This window comes from Podarcis muralis, chromosome 4 (genome assembly GCF_964188315.1).
Source record: "Podarcis muralis chromosome 4, rPodMur119.hap1.1, whole genome shotgun sequence".
NCBI lineage: Eukaryota > Metazoa > Chordata > Lepidosauria > Squamata > Lacertidae > Podarcis > Podarcis muralis.
Window position 1 is genome coordinate 97,403,889 of NC_135658.1, and position 24,666 is coordinate 97,428,554.

The following is a 24,666-nucleotide window of genomic DNA, read 5'->3' on the forward strand; positions in this document are numbered from 1 at the left end:
TGTCTGCTGCCTTTTGCTTATGAACCTTAAGACTGTGTGTGAATGTACTTGTCTTCTGCTAGAAGTTTTAAACACAGCAAGTTTAGGCTGGGATTTGTAGTTTTCCGTGCACGCCCCAGACTGCAGAACCTTGGGCCTTCTGAAAATCATCTGAAAAGCAAAACTGTCTGGCTGTCACCTGTATGCATGCATGTTCCCTTTTTTTTAGATCCCAGCTAGCCCATTAAAGGTAAAGGGACCCCTGAGAGTTAAGTCCAGTCGTGAACGACTCTGGGGTTGCAGCGCTCATCTTGCTTTACAGGCCGAGGGAGCCGGCATTTGTCCGCTCCGCAGTTAGTTTTTCTGACCAAGCCGCTTCTGGCGCAGCGGAACACCAACACCAGAGCAGCGCATGGAAACACCGTTTACCTTCCCACCAGAGCAGGACCTATTTATCTACTTGCACTTTTTAGCGTGCTTTCAAACTGCTAGGTTGGCAGGAGCAGGGACCGAGCAACGGGAGCTCACCCTGTCACTGGGATTCGAACCGCTGACCTTTTGATTGGCAAGCCCAAGGCTCAGTGGTTTAGACCACAGCGCCACCCACGTCCCTTAGCTAGCCCATTGTTGTTGTTTAGTTGTTGAGTTGTGTCCAACTCTTAGTGACCCCATGGACCAGAGCATGCCAGGCACTCCTGTCTTCCACTGCCTCCCACAGTTAGGTCAAACTCATGTTGGTAGCTTCAAGAACACTGTCCAATCATCTTGTCCTCTGCCGTCCCCTTCTCCTTGTGCCCTCAATCTTTCCCAACATCAGGGTCTTTTACAGGGAGTCTTCTCTTCTCACGAGGTGGCCAAAGTACTGGAGCCTCAGCTTCTGTCATTCCAGTGAGCACTCAGGGCTGATTTCCTTCAGAATGGAGAGGTCTGATCTTCTTGCAGTCCATGGGACTCTCAAGAGTCTCCTCCAGCACCATAATTCAAAAGAATCAATACTTTGGCGATCAGCCTTCTTTATGGTCCAGCTCTCACTTCCATACATCACTACTGGGAAAACCATAGCTTCATGGATCACTGCCTTGCCGTGGCGAAGGGGCTTGAATAACTCAGAGAAGCTAAGAGCTATACCGTGCAGGGCCACCCAAGATGGACAGGTCATAGTGGAGAGTTTTGACCGAATGTGATCCACCTGGAGCAGGAACCGGCAAGCCACTCCAGTATCCCTGCCAAGAAAACTCCATGGACAAGGACAACAGCTAGCCCATTATGGGCTATTAAATACAGCTTTGGTTCTATTGCAGAGTACTTGCTTAAAGTGATTGCTCTCTTCTTTCCTGATGTATAACCTGTGTCCTTTCCTCCCAAACTAGCCCTGAAGAAGCAGTGAATGCTGACCCAGCAGTTAAGTTTAGTAAGTTATAATTTGATGCATAAGTCCTCGGTCCCTGTCTGCTACTGTCCTTCCACAGTTATGGTCTCTTCAATGGAGGGTCTGGGTAAGAGTCAACAGTTCACCCACTCTTTATTTTGACAAGTTTCTTGCCTTGTTGGAAACCTGAAGAAATTACTAAGAGGCCTTTTAACTGCTACTAAATGACCTCCAAGCGGCTTATTGTATCAACAGGGGCAGTGAATATTTTAGGGCAGTGTAGAATCCTCTGAATTTTGTAGAAATTGAAATAATAAGGCCAGTGGCTCACTGGAGAAGAGGCTTAAGTTGAAGTCACCTTTGGCTATATTCTCTCTATCATCTCTTGCTGCATATATATATATATATTAGATGAACATACAGCAACCAGGTAGAAAAGGTGGGAAAAAATGGAGCACAGTGTAAAACGCTGCAGCACCAGCAAAAAGAATAAGATACTGTAGTAGTTGTAAACTGCATAAGTCCCATCTTCTGTTTATCTAAGCCAGCCTCTCCATAGGTCACAGGAGTCAGCAAACTTTTTCAGCAGGGGGCCAGTCCACTGTCCCATATACCTTGTGGGGGGCCGGGCTATATTTTGAAAAAAATAATGAACAAATTCCTATGCTCCACAAATAATCCAGAGATGCATTTTAAATAAAAGAGCACATTCTACTCATGTAAAAACACGCTGATTCCCAGACAGTCCGCGGGCCAGATTTAGAAGGCGACTGGGTCAGATCCAGCCCCCAGGCCTTCGTTTGCCTACCCATGGAGTAGGAGGAAGATCTGTATCTCAAGCTGTTGTGACAATAATGACTAATAAGTAATCCTTAGTAATTAGTAAAAATAAGTAATCCTCACACTCAGCAAAGAGCCAGCACAAGCTCTGATGCAGAAGTTCCTACCTGTAGTCTCCTAGGATGATGGGTGCTATTCTAGTGCTGCAACTAGCCCTTTCTGCATTTGAGGGCAGATTCTAGATGCTGCGCCAGCAGCCTCCCCTGGGAACTGGATTTGAGGATTACTAAACTAGCTGCAGAGGTGCATAGCCAACGTGTGTCTGTGTGTGCGCGCGTGCATGTGTGTGTGCTTGTGTTTTAACAGTCATGATCACAACCTAGCATACCCAAATATGAACCCTAAACAGTGACTTCCATGAGCAAAATGGCATTGAAACATTTCCTCCCAAGTACGGAGCCAGTGCAGGGCTTTGAGGATAACAAATGATAGGCGGATTAAGGGATAAGAAGCCAAATGATGAAATAAGTGGATAAGCCTGTCAGGAGATGAGGGGGGATTATTGGATGGGTTGATGTGAATGGATCCCCGGATTGTGAGACAGGAGAGAGGGAGTGCTGTTTTACTGTTGGGGATGTTACATCCCGATCATAATTGTATTTACCCTCAAAAGAAGGCTGCTGGTTTCAGTAGTTCTTGCTTTCAAATAAACAGGCTTCAGTAGCAGCCTTTAATTGTTTTAAAAGGGGAAGGTGAGGGTTTGAGAACCACTGGTCTAGTGTATAAGATGTGCAGCCGTAGTCTTTAAGGCTCCAGCCCCCAACCTACAAATCAAATAAAACACTACCTCTTGGAAATCTATAGTATTTTGGGGAAAGGGTACCATATAGCCTATAAAACCTTAAAATGTGAACTTGGGGTGGTGGTGGTTTGAGATGGACAGAGACCCATCTCTTCCTAGGTATGAATGATTAAAACAACACCCCTACAGAGCAGGATGGTTTAGGGCAAATTGGGCACCAGCCTCAATCAGCGGCTGGCCAGCTAATCCCCACCTGCCTGCTTTCAGTTGTCCTCAGACAACTCAGCACGGAGACCAAAACTAGAAATAATTGACACTGGCTCTGCGGTTCCAATGGGCACCAGCCACCACTGCGCCTCAGACGATTCATGTTCTGGCCTTGGGCGCAAGCATGACACACCAGGCAGAGCTCAATAGAAATTCTTACGCCCTGAACATGACCTGCTCCAAGATCCTCCTAAGTGGGCTTGTTTCATACGTAAGTCCCTCTGACTTCAGCATACCGGGTCATCATTCTTTCTTAGCAGCACCTCCACAGGGCCTGGGACCCCCGTCCAGAGGAAATCAGAGCAGGATTTGCCGGAAGGCGGCATACACAACCATCTCAGGGATGGATGTAAGGTTTACTCTTTAATCTCTGTGGAAAAATTCGGCAAGGCAGCGGAGGTTTAGGGTCAGGGTTTTTCTTCTCCCAGATGGGCAACCTTCCCAGGTTGACGAGCCCCATCTGCCCCTCACTTCCCTCTACACCATGTGCAGAAACCATCTTTTCCACCCTTGGACCTGCTATGGGTCTCATCTGCTCAATCCATTGAAGCTTATCTTCACATGCAGGGAAAGTCCCTAACTCAAGGGTTTGAGACCCATCGGCTACCCTCACCCACAGATCACAACTTCATTTATTTTTAATATTGAATCTTGGGTGTTTTTCTTTCACCTCAAAGCCCCTCAGGGAGTAATATCCAGCAATGCTCATTGCATTACGACAGGGCTGGGAATTATGCCCCTTGTGGCGTTATGGTGGCTTATGTCACAATAAATCCCTCAGTCCATCAGCTCCCCCCGCCCTTTGTTTCCTCTCCCTTTCGCCCCCCCCCCCGCCTAAGTAAGTTAGAGCCTTGACGCGTAAGTTGCGCTGGTTCGACGGCGGCGACTACCAAGCAAGAAGGCAGGCGCGCAACCCGGGCGCAAAAGACGCCACTGAAGCCCGCGCTTCAACTTCCAAGTTAACCCGCTCAGGATCGCGCTTGCGACGCCTCTGCCGGATCTTGCCGCTAGATCCGCCCTGCGGCAGCCAGCGGACGGCGAAGGGTGCGTGCATGAAGCCGCCGACGCCGCTCCTTCCTCCCCTTCTGCTGCTGGGCATGTGCGGCCCGACGCGCACACATGCGCGCCGGGCGCGGAGGATGCGCAGACGGCGAGAGGACTGTCGCTTCGCCTAGGCTGGCTGGAGCGCGGATCGGCTTCTGCAGCCGCGTCGAGGCGGGGACGGGGAGCCTCCGGGAGCGAGGCGCGTCTCGTTTTGTTTTGGCCGTCGGGAAACGACGCGGCGAGTCTCCTTTGCGGGCAAACTGCAGGGGAGGGCGGGCCGAGCCGTCCAGCCCGCCTCCCAGGCGCGTCGCCTTTCCGTGCGCCACCCCTCGCTCCGAGGAGGCGGGAGGAGGCAGCCCTCGCGGCCGCCTCACTGGCGCTGCCCGGCGGGGTGGGCGGGCGCAGGAGGCGGGCGCGGACGGCCGTCGCGCAGCTCCAGGCGGGTGCTGGGAGAGGGTCGCGCCCCGGAGCCCTGCAGCACCTCCGAGGGATCGCGGCACCGGGATCCATGCGCGAAGAGTCCGCCGCCCCGACGTGCTGCCTCGCTGCTTGCGGCAGGGCATGAGATGTCCCCTGGCGGCCCGTTTCCTCGCCCGGGAGCCGCGCTGAGCTGCAGGTGACCTGCTTTCCGAGGGCCGCGCAAGGCTGCGCTCCTTCTTGGGACGCCGCAAAGGAAAGCGAGGACGCCTTTGGCGGGGGCTCCTGCCGGCCTCATGGAGAAGGCGAGCTCGGACGGGGCGATCTCTCACCCCCTGGAGCCCCCCGCCGACCCGCTGCAAGGCGTCGGCAAGGCGCCGTCGGGGGAGAAGCGCTTCAGGCTGTGGTACGTGGGCTGGTCGTGCCTGGACCGGCGCACCACGCTGCCCATGCTGCCTTGGCTGGTGGCCGAGATCCGTCGGCGCAGCCAGAAGCAGGAGCCCAGCGCGGTGCCGGCCCGCGAAGTGCTGCTGCTGCTGGGCTCGCCCAACCTGCGCTGCATCCCGTCGGCCAGCAGCGCCGCCAACCCGGCCGTCTTCATCTTCGAGCACAAGGCGCAGCACATCGCGCGCTTCATCCACAACAGCCACGACCTCACCTACTTCGCCTACCTGATCAAGGCGCAGCCCGACGACCCCGAGTCCCCCATGGCTTGCCACGTCTTCAAGGCCACCGACCCCAGCCAGGCAAGTCCAGGGGCGGGGGGGGGGGAAGGGCTGGGGTCGAGCCATGGGCAGCGCCGCTTCCGCGCTTTGGCCGCGGGCGCGCAAGGGATGAAGAAGCGGCCCGCGCCATGCGGCGCAGCGGCTCCCTCGGCCCGCCTCTGCAATGTGGCGCGCGCCTCTTCCTCCTCCTCCTCCTCCGCCCTCCCCCGAAGGAAGGCCACGCGCGGGGTGTTGCCAGTCCGAGTGTGCAAACAAACCGCATTTGTATCCTTGTAATGGTCCAGGCTAGGGCCGCCGGAAAGGTCTGTAACTCAAAGTGGGATTTGAACCCAGCTCCAAGGGTTCTTGCACCAGACATGTGGGGAAAACACCCGGGTTACCCCAAAGTGGAATGAATTCACAGAATGACAGAATGTGCTTTGGTCTAGTCTCCTAAAGCAGACTAGCATTCTGGTGAAAATGATCTGAAGGCTACGGCAAGGTGCACGGTAGCTTGAGAAAAAGCATCACTGGACTCACTTGAGCTTCAGAGGAAACTTGCTTAGAATTGGGCAAATGTAATGCTCAAAGGCTGTGATGGATAGCTGTGATGCACACCTTTCTGAAGCTGTGAACACCTAGCTAGTAATCCAGGAGAGTAGCATTGTGTCCAAGGTGGTTCTTTGCAGAGTCTGCTCTGCCCTGTGGTTACATGCAGAAGGGAAAGTAACTTTCTGGTGAATCATGGTGGGTTTCTAGATTTGCAGAGGTGTATATTCCTGTTAATGTATAGCCAGGTGACATATTTCACTTACATGAGTGTGGTGCTGGGGATGGCAGTGGAACTGTGGAAAAAGCAGTGTGAGAACGGCAGCCTGTACTTCCCTTGAGTTCTGTCTCCTATACAGAACGAGTCCCACAAGTGACTGCATTCATGAAGGAGACTCTAACCAGGCTGTTCTCTGAGCCAAGAGTCAATATAGGGCAGTAGCGGGTGCAGGTCCTGATCTGTTTCTAATTAAACCCTAAAAATATGCCATCTGAATTCAAAACACACTGTGCTTTCATTGCGCCTAAATAAAAAACAAATTCTGGTGCAGCAGCAGCTGTAAGGGGGAAATAATATGATTTGATTTTCTGAGTATTGCACAATGCATGTTTACTTAGAAGAAAATCCCCGCCCCTGAGAATAAATGTATATGTAAGAGCCTCAGTACTTATGCTGGGTAACTGTCACTTAAATGCTAATAGCAGGAGTATCCATCTTTGCCACTAAACCTTCCCTTCCAAATCGTTCTATTTCAATAGGACACATTTTGGCCTTGCTGTTCTTAATCTTGGTTCATTCCTTCTGCTACCCAAATATTGTTGGGTATTTTCAGTTACCTTTCCCTAGAGCTCTCCCCATGTTACATCCCACCATGCTCTCATTGCATTAGCTTTAGACAACTCCAGCTAGGGGGATTTTTTAAAAAACAACTATGCATAGATACGGAGAATTAGTATCTTTGAAATCAGGACCCAAATCTAGCTCAGATGTTCCTTTTGAATAATGAAACCTCCGTAACCACTGCTTCAGGTGAATGGAGAGGAGGAGGGAAACACAGAGGAGATGTGAGATACCAAGTTGTGTTTGCTATGCAGAAGTATGCTAATTCTTAAGACAAATGCATTCAGATGCAATGAAGGAGATAGGTCCATGGTTTGGAGACTATGAGGTCTCCCCTGTTTATCACAGGCATCCAGCTGCCCATTGTGACAACAGGATGCTGGTCTACTGTAGATGGTTTGATCTTCCGGGGCTCTCTCTATGACCTTGTATCTTGGACATGCATTTTCCTCATTTTTAATGGAAAAAAACCCCATCATGCCCAAATCTCCAGCTATGGCGGTTGCTTCAAGGTGCAACCAGGTGGGCAGTTTCTTGGCTTGGCGCTTGCAGTTACAGGACGACGACAAAGAACAGCAACATTTGTGTTGATGGCTCATAGTGCTGCTGCTTGCCAATATGTGCTATCCCAGCAATGTGCAATCTGTCCAGATTGCTTCTGTGCCGTAATAAAACACCAGTTGCACCTTATCTGGAATACCCTGAAGGCTGAAGCTGAGCACCTGGTCTTGGCTTGCTCTGGCCTCACCGTATATACGAGATTATCTGGGAACCAGGTGTAAGATACTCTGAGCTTCTTGAAAGAAGTGCGGGTCTGGGGTATCAGATACTCAGGAGCCACTAAAAGCTTGGCTCTGGTGACTTTTACCGGGGTTGCTTTTGAGGTCACATCGGTTGCCTAGAAAACTTGGTTGGCTCTATAAAGTTCTGGAGATCTTTACAAGCTTTTATTAATGCCTCTCAGTTCATGTGGCCTGCAGCAGTTTTGCAATCGCAGCTGCCTGCAATCTGTTCTGTTTAGGGCAGGCAGGGACAGAAACATGGAATGAAATGGTAAGTTCTCTTGGTATAGATGCTCTATTTCAGTTAAGTTTTCTGCAGAATATCTTGGAGCACAAATCTATCCCAAGTTTAACACCTTTAAGCAAGTTAAAGGGCTCAGATTCTAAGATATCTGCTGTTATAATGAGCTGAGTTGTCTGAGGCACAATGTAATCAAAATGGGATGAATTTCAAACTTTTTTCTGGTTCTGATTCACTGTGACCCACAATTACCCTTACTCAGCTAAATAGTTGAAATGCCAAAACAACCCACTTCAGACAAAGCTTAAAGGGAAATAATGCAAAGGAAGCAGGATATATATATATTTTTTAAAAAATGGTTTTCTAAGAATGGCTGGGTGCTTTGTTTTGCTTCACAAGGATTGAGAGCCAACTTGTTTGAAAAGTCTTGCTGCACAGCTAGTTGACCATTCCTGTGTGGAACGCTCAAGAGAGCACAGGTAGCACAGTCTTCATCACTGTGCTAAACTATGGGATGGAAAGCTGAGGATCAAGCCGCACGTTAGTTTTGAAGTGATATACAGTGGTGCCCCGCAAGACGAATGCCTCGCAAGATGGAAAACCCGCTAGACGAAAGGGTTTTCCGTTTTGGAGGTGCTTCGCAAAACGAATTTCCTATGGGCTTGCTTCGCAAGACGAAAATGTCTTGCGAGTTCCTGCAGGGTTTTTTTCCTCCCCCCCCTTTTCCCAAGCCGCTAAGCCGCTTATCAGCTGATCCGCTAAGCCGCTTAACAGCTGAGCCGCTAAGCCGCTTATCAGCTGATCGCTAAGCCGCTTAACAGCTGAGCCGCTAAGCCACTTATCAGCTGATCCGCTAAGCCGCTTAACAGCTGATCGCTAAGCCGCTTATCAGCTGATCCGCTAAGCCGCTAATAGCGCTAAGCCGCTAATGGGCTTGCTTCGCAAGACGAAAAAACCGCAAGACAAAGAGAATCGCGGAACGGATTCTTTTCGTCTTGCGAGGCATCACTGTACGCCTCTTACAGAGCTTCTCGCTTTAGCCATATAGTAGATGCACAATGGATAGGTTTATCTAGAAGTCTGCCCTATTCATGCATGGGGTCTCTGTTTCACAGATCTGGGAAGTGAGTCTCAAGCTTGTGCTAAAGCAAGTGCATTCTACAGGTTCAGCTTCACCAGAAATGGTTTAAAGAGATCACTGTGACTGAGGATTTGCTATGAGTTAGCTCATTCATTTGGATTTATTCCATCACAGAACTACTTAAGCCGAAGCTCCTCTTTCTTCATTGTGACTTCCAGGAAGTATGAAATAAATGTCCTTGTGCAGAATATTAACTTGCCCAGCATGCAGCATCACATCTACACATTTCTCCCGTGAAGGACGTTTTGTGTCAAGCAAACATTCTTGCCACCTGCCTGACCCATTAAGATGCAGGACTGGACTATAAATAGGTAACTCATTGTAGCTACGGGCAGGTCTGTCAAAAGTTGGCTTTTTAAATAGTAAGTTAACCTGGGAGATCTTAGTGCGTAGTTTGTGATCAGTCACCAAAACAGTTCTTAGTAGAATTATTCACTGTACTGGTGTAGTAAGAGAAGATGTGTATGTGTTTGTGTGCGCACATAAAAGTGATGATAAATGTTTGCCTGCAGAAGCTATTACTTTAAAACTGCCCCTTCTATTTTCAGGAATTATATAGTGTCTTCCTGTGGCCAAAATATACATTATGGTTGCCATGTTTATTTTCCCCCCTGCTGCGCTGCCTCATGTATCAGCTGATTTGCATGTCTTTTGGTGCTTCGCTGCTGCACAAATCAGCTGATCTGCAGAGTAGCGCATTTTAGTTCATGCTTTTCAAAAAGTATAAAGTGTTGCTCAGTATATGCGTGCAACTATACACTTTGTTTTGGCACTCACAACCCAGGAGCCTTGTGGCAAATAGCTTTTCTATCGCAGTTTCTAACACTGCCCTGGCCGTCTTAAAATTAAGGGAGGTTTCCAACATTTAACGTAGCAACATATAAAAACATTAACTCAAAGTGCCATTGTGAAACAAATTTTCAGAAAAGGCAGCTAAATATTCCAGGACATTAGGAGATTTCTGAAAACGTTTTCAGAAATACATGCATAGAAATTGCCTGATATGTTAAAGGAACAAAGTACTTTATAGATGCGCCCTAGGCTTTGCTGTGTTCCAGCTCATTTCCCCATGTAGCTACCCCTAAATGACAAAAAATGCAGCATGTTCCGAAAGAACAAAACATTATGAACAACTTGTGTTTCCCTGCTGCATGACCTGAGAGTCAAAAGCACATTTAGAAAACTTCAGCCTGAGCACTTGTGATGGAGGCTAAGAGACTTCTGCAAGGTTCTGCTGGAATAAATCAGCTTGATGGCAGAAAGGCTTGGTGTAGGACTGAGATCTGCCAGACTGCGCATCACATCAGTTTCCTGGAACTCTGCCAGGAGCCTGGGAGGGAACTGTGTTCTGAATGCTTCTTTATTAGGATGTACTGGGTACGAGTTTTGACCTCTTGTTTCAGGCATGTCATAGGAGGAATGGGAGCAACAACTTTCGGTAGTTGTTCAGAATTAACTAGCAATACAGACACAGAATTTTGTGTGTGTGTGTGTGTGTGTGTGTGTGTGTGTGTGTGTGTGTAAAAGCAGATGAACTTTGCTTTTCCGGATATAGTTCCGGGTAGCTACTGGAAGCGTCACTTCCAAATCAAAGCCCAAAGTAGCAATGGACTTCCTGCGTCTCAACATTTGAGTCCATGAGTGTCGCTCTGTGCTAGAACACTACTTTATTCTGAGATGATTTTTGCAGCCCACATTTTGATGGGTAGGTGCAGAAATGCCTCGTTCCCGGCCAGGGTGGATTTGATTTAAATCAAATCGTTTAAAATCATGATTTAAATCACTAGTCAGTAAGACTTGGTTTAAATCATTTTTTTACCAAAAGACTCATTCTTGCTGCTATAATCTTAATATTTGCAACCAGATGAAGGTTTCATTTTTGAAACAATAAATTTTCAGAGTAGTTTTTACAACTCTTATCCAAAAATTCTGATTTGGTTAGACTATTAGAAATACATAGATCGATAATTATGAAATTATTGTGAGGTTTACTAAGTTAACTGTTTATATTTGGACAACTTTTGTGCTGTACTTTATTGGAAGGAGAAAAATAACCATTTCCTTACTAACAATTTAAACCATTTGTTTAAAATAACATTATAGCATGTGTATCCATGTTTGTTAACTGATGTGGTTAAACAATTTTTTTTAAAAAAAAAAAACTTAGACTGAGTTTTAGCACACATGAAAAACTTAAAACAAATCCTTCTTTCCTGATGGGCTATAATGTAACTTAAATAGAAAATTATCTTTAGAAAGATTTCCCCTCCAAAATCATTTTATTTTAAAAATCCAATTTAAATCAAAAAAATCCATTAAAAAAAATAAATCATTGATTTTTATCCACTCTGTTCTCGGCCCATGTCCCATTTTGGCACCGAAGGTCCTCAAATGCACGTCTTCAGCCAGGGAAGACACAGGTGAGGGTAGCTGTCTCTCCCCTCTCCAGAGTCTGAGATTATTTGGAAAATAGCAAGAAATGTTGCTGTTTCTGAGAGATTTGAAAGCTCAGCACGATGCCAGGCGATACCCTGAGTCAGAGGAAACACAGGGCTGGCTGATGATAACCATAGATTTGGTCTCAGCGCAAAGGGCATCCCCAAAATGTGGATCCCCACAGTAGCTCAGGGATGGGGAAGATGTAGCCCAGCCAGCATGAAGGATGATGGGAGTTGTAGTCCAAGAACATCTGGAGGGCCAGATTCCCCTCCTCTGTGTGTTCCTAAATTGTACATACACTCAGATTGAGGCATTCTGGATGTTACGGAGGGTACCTTAACAATTTTGGGTTACATTTTATTATATATCCTATCCTTGAGGCAGAGAAGAGCAATTGCCCTGTTTTTGAAGTTTCTCAAGCAACTGGACTGCTTTGGATTATATGTGATACCTAATAAATTTCCACGCGTCTGTTTGTGGGGCCTGAAACGTCTTTATATTAGCAAGCGGGAAACTTCAAAGTGAGCGTAATTTTAGCTTGGCAATGCTTGGTTTAATTTATGGCTTCAGAATAGCTTTCCTTATAGAGGTTATGATTTGTAAGTGGAAAGAGTTTCTCCTTTTAACCACACATTAAAAAGCACTCACAAAACTGTAATTTCCATTTTTTATTTTTCTGACTGAAGAAGACTGCAAAGAGAGCGAGTTAAAATTTTTGTGTAAGACTTCACAATAAAGAGACGTGTGATCTTGTATTTCACTTTTTTCCCCTTTGAGGGTGAACATTATTTCTGATTTTGTTGTGTTAGTTGTACTAGTAATTTTCTTCCTTCGGAAAAATCAGCATTAAGGGGACAAAATAGATAGTTCTGGCCCAGGGTATCTTCTTGTCTTTTCAAACAAAAATATTTGGGTAGAGTTGCATTTTCCTCATTTAGAGTTGCAGCATCCTCATTTTCTGCAGTGGGCTATGGAGAGGCTGACGGATCGCCTGTGCATGGCACTGTGACTCAGGGTGGAAACAGGGGCAGTTAATTCTCAGAAGAGTTGTACATTAAGGATTTAGCGGGTCATTCCACGTCATTTCAACGAGGTCAGGTCACCCTCCGTCTCGGATGTTGATGAAATTTGGTGTACACTTTCCCCTTATGGTTGAAAGAAACCCCCTTAAATTCCCCCCTCTATCTCAAACGGTTTTAATTTTATAGCACTTGGAAGTTTCGTTAAATCTGCGTTGTCTGTCCTTCTTGAGACCCTCAGCACAAGATACCCTTGTGTACATTTTATTTTTTTCCTCCATAACCAATGATCAGATCTCTTTGAAATTTTACACAGAGCTCAATAAAATGATGAAGATTTCAGAAAAAAAATACACCAGCACTCAAAAGATTTTATAAATGCCTAATTTTTGTTATAAATGCACTTGTAGCCTAGGTTTTTTGGTGGAAAAACTAGGCTTAGAAAACCTGAATTTACAGCGTGTGGGCATGATGTAACCAAAAGTTTTTGATGTTGAAAATTATTGCAAAGACATGCTCTTTCTCGACAAAGAATGGAATTTATGCTTTTATTATTCCTTGTAATGAAAATTTTACTTATTTTGGACATCGTGGGAGGGAAATGGCTACTGGGTAGCCATTTTGTACAATTTTCCTATAAGATGATTCCTGGAATACTGTAGGAGGAAGTTGGAATAAAAATTGGGACAAGTTCTAATACAAGCCATTGTAGGATGCTACCATAAAAAGCATAAAAAAATTCAAATGGCAAGCTATAATCTAAAATTTAAATATTAAATAACAGTTTTCTAAAGATTATTTTTCTGTCGTTCCTGATCTGCACTGAGGGAGAGAAATGTCTTTGGGCTCTGGCCACCCAAAGTGGACTGCTAGCAAGCTCCATTTATCAGGGATACCATTACTTCCACACGCCCCTCTTGTTTGTGAAATTGCAACAGAGGAGCCAGGAGGTAATCAGATTTGGCCATGGGGCCTGCAGTAGCTACCGTATTTTTCGCCCTATAGGACGCACTTTTTCCCCTCCAAAAATGAAGGGGAAATGTGTGTGCGTCATATGGGGCGAATGCAGGCTTTCGCTGAAGCCTGGAGAGCGAGAGGGGTCGGTGCGCACTGACCCCTCTCGCTCTCCAGGCTTCAGGAGAGCCGCAGCGCCAGCCCCACAAGGTCGGGGGACAGCGGGGAGGCGGAACGCCGCCATCCCGCTGTCTCCCGATGTGGTTTGGAGGCTGACGGCGGGGAGACGCGTGCTTCTCCCCGCCACCAGCCCCGCAAGCTCCGGGGACAGCTGGGAGGCGCAGCGCGTCTTCCCGCTGTCCCCGGACCTGGTCTGCAGGCAGGTGGCGGGGAGAAGAGCGCTTCTCCCCACTGCCTGCCCCACAAGCGCCTGGGGGGGAAATAATTTTTTTTTCTTTATTTCCCCCCCAAAAAACTTGGTGCGTCCTATGGGCCAGTGCGTCCTATGGGGCGAAAAATACGGTAATCCATATTTTTCTGGTTCCCGGCTTATATTTTCTGTAAGAGTCTAAAGCTGAAAGTATATGGTAAGCAGATTTAGCAATATATCTTAATTGAATGTGAATTGCAGAATCGCCTTCCTTAGGGTTGCCGATGTTTGTCAATATGTGTGTAGGGCATTGTTTATCAAAGATGATGATTTTAATTTTCAGTCTTTGTGGATCTGAATGTACAGAGTGTGTATCAAACATAGGATAGTTTGTCCAAATGAAACAAATAAATTGAGAAGGAAAAAAAACAGATTGGCTCTGAAAAATTGGGGACTCGCTCAGAAAGGAAGCAGTTCATTTTTGCGAACTAACTTTTTTTAGTACCAATCACATGTTATGGATTCTGGACATAACCAGCCAGTCTTGCAAGTAGCCTGTCTAGAAGGTTCTGAGTTCAAAAGTGCCCTCAGCACTAGGCCTCTGTTTCCTCAGGAGTATATGAAAAGAAACAACCCAAAGAATCTTAGTTGTGAAACTGTGCAGTAGCTTCTTCTATCTAGTTTTTCATCTTCCTCTTGGACGACTGCACCTTTGCATATATTTTAGGCACCTTGCGTCGGTGAGTCAGCATAACCTACTTAATACTACAAAGAAAGATAGCTGGCTGCTAACGTCATAGGATTTTAAAGGACACTGTACTTGCCTGATATGCATGCATTTTAAAAAAAATAGTAATCCTGGAATTCTATATAAAAATAGCAAACTCTGAGTGTGGATCTTTTTGTAGCCAAAAACAGTACCATCTAAGCCCATGAAAGTGGTATCCGCAAGCTTAAAGGTACCCCTGACAGTTAAGTCCAGTCGCGGACGACTCTGGAGTTATGCACTCACCTTCTTGCTCTATATGCCGAGGGAGTTGGCGTTTGTCCGCAGACAGCTTCCGGGTCATGTGGCCAGCATGACTAAGCCGCTTCTGGCGAAACCAGAACAGCACATGGAAACGCTGTTTACCTTACCTATTTATCTACTTGCACTGGTGTGCTTTCGAACTGCTAGGTTGGCAGGAGCAGGGACCGAGCAACGGGAGCTCCCCCTGTCAAGGGGATTCAAACCGCCGACCTCCTGAACGGCAAGCCCTAGGCTCTGTGGTTTAACCCACAGCGCCACCCACATCCTGCCAGACATATCAACAGTCAGCTGGGTTGAAAGGGTTGAGTTGTTTTCTATGCTTGAATATTTGTACTAAAAACTTGGGTGACCACTTACCAGCTCAGAGTCTGTCTGTTTCCAGGCGAGTTCCTAGTTCAAATGATATTGTTGGAGATCCAAGTCTTTGATAGACGCATCCCGTAAGGGGCCTTGTTGACTCATAGTTGGAGAGGAAGGTGGTTGGAATCAGAGAGAAGAGGTGCGTCCTGGGAAGTCAGTCTTGGGCAATGACTTCACTTGCATGAGCAAAGCTGCACTACAAGGATAACTTGAGTCATAGGGCAGTGGGCCTTTGCCATAAGCCATTATAGTGGTACCTTGGTTCTCAAACTTAATCCGTTCCAGAAGTCCATTCCAAAACCAAGGAGCGCTTTCCCATAGAAAGTAATGTGAAATGGATCAATCCATTCCAGACTTTTAAAAACAACCCCTAAAACAGCAATTTAACATGAATTTTACTATCTAACGAGACATTGATCCATAAAATGAAAGCAATAATCAATGTGCTGTACTGTAAAATAAATAAGACAGTTTTGTAGATGATAGAAATTAAAATTATTATTTTTTTCTTACCTGCACTGATGATAGTCATTGTTTGGATGCGGGGGGCGGCTTTTATCCATTTCCGCAGTCACACCATCAATCAATCAGTAGCTGAACTGGGTTCCACACAGTCACAAAAACAAATGAACCAAAAAAAGCCTCAAAAACAAATACGCAAAATAAATAGCGAAAACATAAGCGGCAAACTTAAATCTGTTCCGGAAGTCCGTCTGACTTCCGAAATGTTCGAAAACCAAGGTGCAGCTTCTGATTGGTGCAGGTGCCTCTGAAACAATAAACGACAGCCGCATAGGACGTTTGGCTTCTGAAAAACGTTTGGAAACCGGAACACTTACTTCTGGGTTTTCGGTGTTTGAGAACTAAGGCGTTTGAGAACCAAGGTGCCACTGTATTTGCAAGCTAAGCTATGTCCAAGGCGACCCTAAAGAGAAGACCAGTGAGGACAGACCGACTTCCTTGAACAAGGACTTGTCCGCCATTACTATCCTTCTCCCCCACTATGCTCAGCTCCCAGCAGGGTGTTGGGTGCTTGCTGGATGCAGACAACTGCATTTTCCGCACAAGTGCAACCCGCCCAAGCTGACGACTGCCTTGTGTGAGCTGAGTGGAGGCTGTGCGGATGTTGGTGGGACCAGAGAGTTCTCATCCTCTCTGGTCATGAGCCATGATGGCTGGCTCTGATGGGAATTGTGGTCCAAGCAGGTCTGGAGGGTCACATTGGGGGTCCTGCTCTACAGACCAGTCGCTGTCAAAAGGGCCGGCTCAAGGTGCGAGAGAAGAGGGAGGCCGCAGCGAAATAATTACGGGGGGGTTGGTGAAAAGAAAGGAAGAATCAGGTGATATAAAACAGTAACTTTCTTTAATAAAAAAGCAACCCACACATTTTAATCATAGATCTGTTAGAAGATCTGCGATATCTCCTCTTCCCAGGAGAAACTGGCCACTCTCCAGGCACCCGGCATGATCTCCTGGTGACCTCCCTGTCTGCATTCACCAGCAGATGCAAGCAAGGTCTCGATCGGCGATCCTCCTCAAATGTGAGAAGAACACACCACTCTTCCCTGCCCTCCCCCAGGCAGGGGAAAGAGAGAGACAGAAATGTATTTACATGCCTTTATTTCTGTCTTTGCAGCATTACAGAGAAACACGTCCTCTCTCATCAGAGTCCATCAGAAGAGAGAGAGAAACTCCTCCTCCTGTACTTCCTGTACAGGTCACTCTGAGCTATTTCCGGTGCTTTGCACTGAAATAAGACTCTCCCTCTGTTCCCACGGAACAGTTCCAACATTCCCATTATGTTTTGCTTTCAAGCCACCTGCTGCTCGCGGTCGCATTGCATCCATATCGTAACAAGATCTGCCTAAGAGACACTAAAAAAGATGAAAACTTGTGTTGTCTTCCCATTATTATTATTATTAGTAGTAGTAGTATTAGTATTAATATTAATATTAATATTAATAGGATGGGGTTGTTATTATTATTATTGGGGTGGGGGTGGTCCTACTTGTGTCTCTAGCACCTGTTAGAGAAAGCTTTTTTTGGGGGGGGGATAGTTTTATAATCTACCTTTTACCACTGTTTTTATGTTATGCTTCTCTCTACTTATTGTTGCTATTTTGCTTTGAAATTGTGATATTAACTATTGTAAGCTTTCCAGAGTAATATTTGCATGATAGAAGGGCAGGATTAAAGTTCTTGTATAAATAACCCTAGCGTAGAAAGCCTCTGGCCAGTAGTAAGTTGTCGCTTCTGCTGTAAGTAACACAGGGATAAGCCAGCTGGGTAAAAGCAGGACATTGCTTTCCAGATATCCTCATGCCCCTTTTCCCTGACTTGCATTAAAAAAACCTCTTTGAACGATCCCTTGATTGATTATCAAAGTACTTGTGCTAAGTGTTTTTCAAGCTAATTTAACATGATTTCAACGAGAACACCAGCCATATGGACCTTCTAAGCTGGCATATTGAATCACATGCTGTGTCCTGTTTTTCTGAAGTGTTAAGTTAAACTTGATTGTTGTAAAGTCAATATTATCCCAGTTAGATAAGAAAAGCCTTTTATTCCTCCAAAATGGACTCTGGTGTAACGAAGCAAAAGCTCAGCGATGATGGCTTTCTTTTTGTTGACATAGCTGAGAACGTACTGTACTTGTAAGATTTAAAATTACTCCCATTCAGCGGAATAGAACAATGGAGCAACAGGGTTGTTTTTTTGCAGGTGGTAAATATGGATGTTCTGTTAATAGTGAACTCCGTGTGCTTTGGGCTTGTTAAAGGGCTCGTTTTAAACACCCTCCTCTAGTTTTCTTCTAGTTCTGCAGTGTTGCAGACAAATTGGACTTCTTTGGAAAGTTTAATTGATTTAGCTATAATTGATTTAGCTACATAGGCTGAAGGCAACATGATTCAGCTGCCCAAATTTGACTGCCAACGAGCGCCATTTTCTGATATCCCTAATGTCAGTGTTTGAGATAAAATGCCACCAATAATAATTCTTGTCCGGTGCACTTGAAATGTGCCCTTGAAAAATGTCCTAAATCGCTCAGAAATTCTCCTTGGTGTCATTAAATAGCAATCAGTCTACAGCAGAGTGGTGATCTTTATCCTTCACAATATTATTTCTAGTGCAGCCAAGGATAGATTGCACAGCACCGTATGAAACATGAAATTTATTACGGTCAGAGACCAGCTTGAGAAACACAAATGGAACTAAAATCCCAATAGCAAAACAAACATTTAAAATAATATACAACAATAGATTTTTAAGTTTGAAAGTGCAATAGGCATAGGTAAAGGGACCCCTGACTATTAGGTCCAGTCGTGGCCGGCTCTGGGGTTGTGGCGCTCATCTCGCTTTATTGGCCGAGGGAGCCGGCGTACAGCTTCCAGGTCATGTGGCCAGCATGACTGAGCCGCTTCTGGCGAACCAGAGCAGCGCACGGAAACACCGTTTACCTTCCTGCCAGAGCGGTACCTATTTATCTACTTGCACTTGACGTGCTTTCGAACTGCTAGGTTGGCAGGAGCAGGGACCGAACAACGGGAGCTCACCCCATCACAGGGATTTGAACCGCCGACCTTCTGATCGGCAAGTCCTATGCTCTATGGTTTAACCCACAGTGCCACCTGCGTCTCTGCAATAGGCATGTAAACACATAAAAACTTTAAAGTAGACTACCTTACAGAAGTGACCCATGGGTCCGGGTTTGGGAATTTTCTTAACAAACTAGATTGAATTGGGGGATGGTCTGCGCCTACAGATCTATGCACAGAATCTGGTGACAATGCGGGTCGTCTTGTGGTCTTTGCCTAAGAGAAGATCAAATTTTTGCTTTACCGGGCGGTCAGCAAGCCTCACCAGCAGGGGGTCAATGGTTTCTCTACGTGCCTCATCGTAAAAGGGACATCTAAAAAATATGTGTTCAGGGCTTCCTATATCCCCCAATGGACAGGCGCAAATTCTCTGGTCATATGAAATATATCAGTGTTTCCCAACCGGTGTTCCGCGGCACACTAGTGTGCCGCGGAACGTTGCCTTGTGTTCCGTGGGAGGGAGGCGGGTGACTCGGGCGGCGAGAGGCGGGGCGGCGGTGGCGAGCACACGCGGGGCGGCGAGCTCCCTCCCTCCCACATCCCATCGCCGCTCGCTTCGGCTGGCCTACTGGAGGAAGGCGCGAAAACCTCGCGCATGCGCAGGCCTTCCGCCTGCGACAGCCCAGTAGGCCGGCCGAAGCGAGCGGCGATGGGATGTGGGAGGGAGCTCGCTCGCCGCCCCGCGTGTGCTCGCCGCCCGACTCGCCCGCCTCCCTCCCACGGCACACCAGCCTACCTCCGTGTGCCTTTGCCCAAAAAAGGTTGGGAAACACTGAAATATATGTTTCAAGCTGACTGTAAGAGAACTTTATTCTTCGTGGTTTCCGAAATCCATGGTGTAGCTCTACTTTCTGAGAAATGTGATTGGGAGACTCTCACAACTCTGGGTCCAATCCAACTCTTATGATTCTGTGTCCAGTTACACTGCATGGCTGTATAGTTTAGCATGGGGGAAGGAAACAAGTGGCTCATACATAGGATAGAACTAGCGCATGGGTAGGCAAACTAAGGCCCGGGGGTCAGATCCTGCCCAATTGCCTTCTCAATCTGGCCCACGGACAGTCCGGGAATCAGCGTGTTTTTACATGAGTAGAATGTGTCCTTTATTTAAAATGCATCTCTGGGTTATTTGTGGGGCATAGGAATTCGTTCAGTTTTCCCCCTTCAAAATATAGTCCGGCCCCCCACAAGGTCTGAGGGACGGTGGACCAGCCCCCTGCTGAAAAAGTTTGCTGTCCCCTGAACTAGCCCTTGCAGTCTTTCCACCAAGCCTCAACCCCTCTCAAAGGTCCTGCCCACTGCAGTTAGTCCACTCATTATGAATTATTATTATTATTATTATTATTATTATTATTATTATTATTATTATTTGAACCGCACCCATCTGTCTGGGTTGCCTCAGCCACTCTGGGCAGCTTCCGACAAACGTGAACACGTAATAAAACATCAAACATACAGGGCTGCCTTCAGATGTTGTCTAAAGGTTGTAAACCTTGGTTCTCAAACGCCTTGGTACCCAAACAACTTGGAACCCAAACACTGCAAACCTGGAAGTAAGTGTTCTGGTTTGCGAAATTTTTCGAAGTCAAATCTGCTCCGATTTGAGTGTTACATTGAGGTCTGTCTGTCTTTGCTATTTACGTATTTTGCATTTTTGGTTTTGCAGCTCTTTTTTGTTTTTGTCACTGACTGTGTGGAACCCAGTTCAGCTACTGATTAATTGATTGTGTGACTGCAGTCCATTGTTTATCGCTTTCATTTTATGGATCAATGGTCTAGTTAGATAGAAAAAATCATGTTAACTTGCTGTTTTAGGGGTTGTTTTTATAAGTCTGGAACGGATTGATCCATTTTGCATTACTTTCTATGGGAAAGCGCACCTTAGTTTTGGAATGCTTTGGTTTTGGAATGGACTTCCAGCACAGATTAAGTTTGAGAACCAAGGTACCACTGTACTTATCTCCTTGACATCTGATGGGAGGGCGTTCCACAGCGAGGGTGCCACCACCAAGAAGGCCCTCTCCCTAGTTCCCTGTAACTTAACTTCCTGCAGTGAAGGAACCACCAGAAGGCCTTCGGAGCAGAAATCATCACTTTCTATATTTTGTAGGTATGTATGTAGCGCTCTGTTTTTCAGACAGTAATCTGGGAGTCCGTGCAGTTGGGACTCCACCCTCCAAACTCCACACACACACGAGTAATTTCTTTTAATATAGTTGGCATTACCAGACAGGAAGGGCTTTTCAAAAGGATAATTTTGGACTAGAGGACAATTACGTCACTTTTGGTAGTACCAAATGCTAGGTAAAAATAAGCAGGGTGAGGTGTGGTTTTTTCCCCTTCCCCTTTGCAACTTTGCTATGCCAAAAATATCATTTGATTGAATTAAAGCATGGGCGCAATTGCAGCCTTGAAACAGCAGCTGTTCTCTGTGTGTTGCTGTTTGTCACGGGAGTTCCCGCAAGGTCAGTCAAAGACTCTTTTCTCTCAGAAATGGCAGGGATTTCTCTCAGAAATGGCCACGTGGCAAAGTGTAACCTTGCTGTTTTTGAGACTTGAAAAAGCATCATGGCCAATCCAATGCCCTTTTAAAACGTGGTTTTTTTGGGGGGGGGGATAATGGGTTACTCTTGCTTTTATTATGTATTTTGTGATTTTTATATTGTGATTTTTATGTTGCAAACGGCCCCGAGACCTGTGGTTATCGGGCTGTATAAAAATTTAATAAGTAATAATAATATTAAGGTCCGTATAGTTAAAGCCATGGTTTTCCCAGTAGTGATGTATGGAAGTGAGAGCTGGACCATAAAGAAGGCTGATCGCCGAAGAATTGGTGCTTTTGAATTCTGGTGCTGGAGAAGACTCTTGAAGGTCCCATGGACTGCAAGAAGATCAAACCTCTCCATTCTGAAGGAAATCAGCCCTGAGTGCTCACTGGAAGGACAGATCCTGAAGTTGAGGCTCCAAGACTTTGGCCACCTCATGAGAAGAGAAGACTCTCTGGAAAAGACCCTGATGTTGAGAAAGATGGAGGGCACAAGAAGAAGGGGACGGCAGAGGACGAGATGGTTGGATAGTGTTCTCGAAGCTACAAACATGAGCCTGACCAAACTGCGGGAGGCGGTGGAAGACAGGAGTGCCTGGTGTGCTCTGGTCCAGGGGGTCACGAAGAGTCGGACATGACTGAACGACTAAACAACAACAAATAATATTAATAATACTTTATGTAGTGGATATTGCTTCCCCACAGGCACTGGTTAGGGAGCCTATATTTGTGGAAAACAGAGGCCACCTTATTGCCCAACTGGACCATTAATCCAGCAGTTAGCATCACCAAGGGGTCCTGTGCTATTTTGCTTGCCTATTTCTGGTCCACACTTTACCATGGGAAGAGAGAGCTCTTTACTGCCGACAGCACAGCATTGAAAGTAAAGAGAAGCCACGGTAGTAGGATTGCCACATTTCAAAAAGTGAAAATCTGGACAAAAAAAAGTTGCTGAGCTTTTTTGGGCAAAGCTGTAGGGATTTCATTGCAAAATCTCTTTTAAAAATGTAAGTTTTTGAGCTATTTTTAAGGAAATTTGCCCAAAACCTGCACTTCTAACATGGGTTGCCCTACATCCGGATTTTCCTGGACACTTCAGCAAATTCTAGCCAGACACTGTTTGCGACGGCCGAATCCCAGCTACGTCCAGGAAATTTTAATCATAGATCTGCCTAAGAGACACTAAAACCGATGAAAACTTGTGTTGTCTTCCCATTATTAGTATTAGTATTATTAGGATGGGATTATTATTATTATTAGGGTGGCGGTGGTCCTACTTGTGTCTCGAGCACCAGTTAGAGAAAGCTTTGGGGGGAGATTTATACTCTACCTTTTACCCACTGTTTTTATGTTATGCTTGTCTCTACTTATTGTTGCGGGACAAGAAGCTACAGTTAGAACTGGATATGGAACAACTGATTGGTTCAAAATTGGGAAAGGAGTACGACAAGGCTGTATATTGTCTCCCTGCTTATTTAATTTATATGCAGAATACATCATGCGAAAGGCTGGGCTGGATGAATCCCAAGCTGGAATTAAGATTGCTGGAAGAAATATCAACAACCTCAGATATGCAGATGACACAACCTTGATGGCAGAAAGTGAGGAGGAATTAAAGAACCTTTTAATGAGGGTGAAAGAGGAGAGCGCAAAATATGGTCTGAAGCTCAACATCAAAAAAACGAAGATCATGGCCACTGGTCCCATCACCTCCTGGCAAATAGAAGGGGAAGAAATGGAGGCAGTGAGAGATTTTACTTTCTTGGGCGCCATGATCACTGCAGATGGTGACAGCAGCCACGAAATTAAAAGACGCCTGCTTCTTGGGAGAAGGGCAATGACAGGCCTAGACAGCATCTTGAGAAGTAGAGATGTCACCTTGCCAACAAAGGTCCGTATAGTTAAAGCCATGGTCTTCCCAGTAGTGATGTATGGAAGTGAGAGCTGGACCATAAAGAAGGCTGATCGCCGAAGAATTGATGCTTTTGAATTCTGGTGCTGGAGAAGACTCTTGAGAGTCCCATGGACGGCAAGAAGATCAAATGCATCCATTCTTAAGGAAATCAGACCTGAGTGCTCACTGGAAGGACAGATCGTGAAGCTGAGGCTCCAGTACTTTGGCCACCTCATGAGAAGAGAAGACTCCCTGGAGAAGACACTGATGCTGGGAAAGATGGAGGGCACAAGGAGAAGGGGGCGACAGAGGACGAGATGGTTGGATAGCGTTTTTGAGGTTACCAGCATGAGTTTGACCAAACTGCGGGAGGTAGTGGAGGACAGAGGTGCCTGGCGTGCTCTGGTCCATGGGGTCACGAAGAGTCGGACACGACTAAACGACTAAACAACAACACTTATTGTTGCTGTTTTGCTTTGAAATTGTGATCTTAACTATTGTAAGCTTCCCAGAGTAATATTTGCATGATAGAAGGGCAGGATTAAAGTTCTTGTATAAATAACCCTAGCATAGAAAGCCTCTGGCCAGTAGCAAGTTGTCACTTCTGCTGTAAGTAACACAGGGATAACACACCTGGGTAAAAGCAGGACATTGCTTTCCAGATATCCTCATGTCCCTTTTCCCTGACTTGAAGCAAACGTAACATGAGGTATGACTGTACATGCGCAGAAGCCGTTTGACTTCTGAGGTGCGTTTGAAAACGGAAGCATTTACTTCCGGGTTTTTGGCATTCAGAAACTGAAACATTCAGCTTCCAAGATGTTCAAAAACTGAGGTACCACTGTAACAAGAAGAAGAAGAAGAAGAAGAAGAAGAAGAAGAAGAAGAAGAAGAAGAAGTTGTTTAATTAGTGTTTAACATTGGAATACAGTGGTACTTCAGGTTACATACGCTTCAGATTGCATATGCTTCAGGTTACAGACTCCGCCAACCCAGAAATAGTGCTTCACGTTAAGAACTTTGCTTCAGGATGAGAACAGAAATCGTGCTCTGGCGGCGTGGCAGCAGCAGGAGGCCCCATTAGCTAAAGTGGTGCTTCAGGTTAAGAACAGTTTCAGGTTAAGAACGGACCTCTGGAATGAATTAAGTACTTAACCCGAGGTACCACTGTAGTCCATCATTTTATAGCTCTCCACCTTCAAGGAGCCATTCCCACAGTGTCTCGTCTTATGAAAAACCTCTGTGTGCTTATGAAAAACCTCCAGGACTCTGCACATTTCAGAATATTCTGGTCCATGTTTTCAGGGTGTGCTCTTTGCTCATGGAGAGCATTGCCCAAGCCTGTTTCTCAGCACTCGCCTGGGGCTTTATGTTGCAAAGTGAGATCAGGAACTGTGGCCAAGATGCCTTTCAGCATTGCTCCGCTGCCACTATTGATCTCATGGAGGAATCCCAGATTTCCTTGGCACACGGTACGAGAGCCAGAGGCAAAAAACAAACACCGTTGATAATCAAAATAGCTTTTTAATTATTCCAAATTTCT

General features: G+C 46.0%; 1 protein-coding gene across 6 annotated transcripts in view; it reads left to right on the top strand.

Annotated features, from left to right (window-relative positions):
* Positions 1 to 4,448: 4,448 nt before the first annotated feature.
* TBC1D4 (TBC1 domain family member 4) overlaps positions 4,449 to 24,666 on the top strand; it is a 102,612-nt gene continuing 82,394 nt past the window's right edge. For 2 of the 6 annotated variants that reach the window (XR_013392694.1, XM_077927768.1), the window contains exon 1: positions 4,453 to 5,404. Coding sequence is in view for 5 of the 6 variants with exons in the window: in XM_077927768.1 (XP_077783894.1) it covers positions 4,955 to 5,404 (450 nt within the window). In the remaining variant the exon portion in view is untranslated. Of the gene's footprint in view, positions 5,405 to 24,666 lie in introns of all 6 variants that reach the window. The other 4 variants (XM_077927771.1, XM_028728368.2, XM_077927769.1 and 1 more) reach the window with 4 other exon arrangements.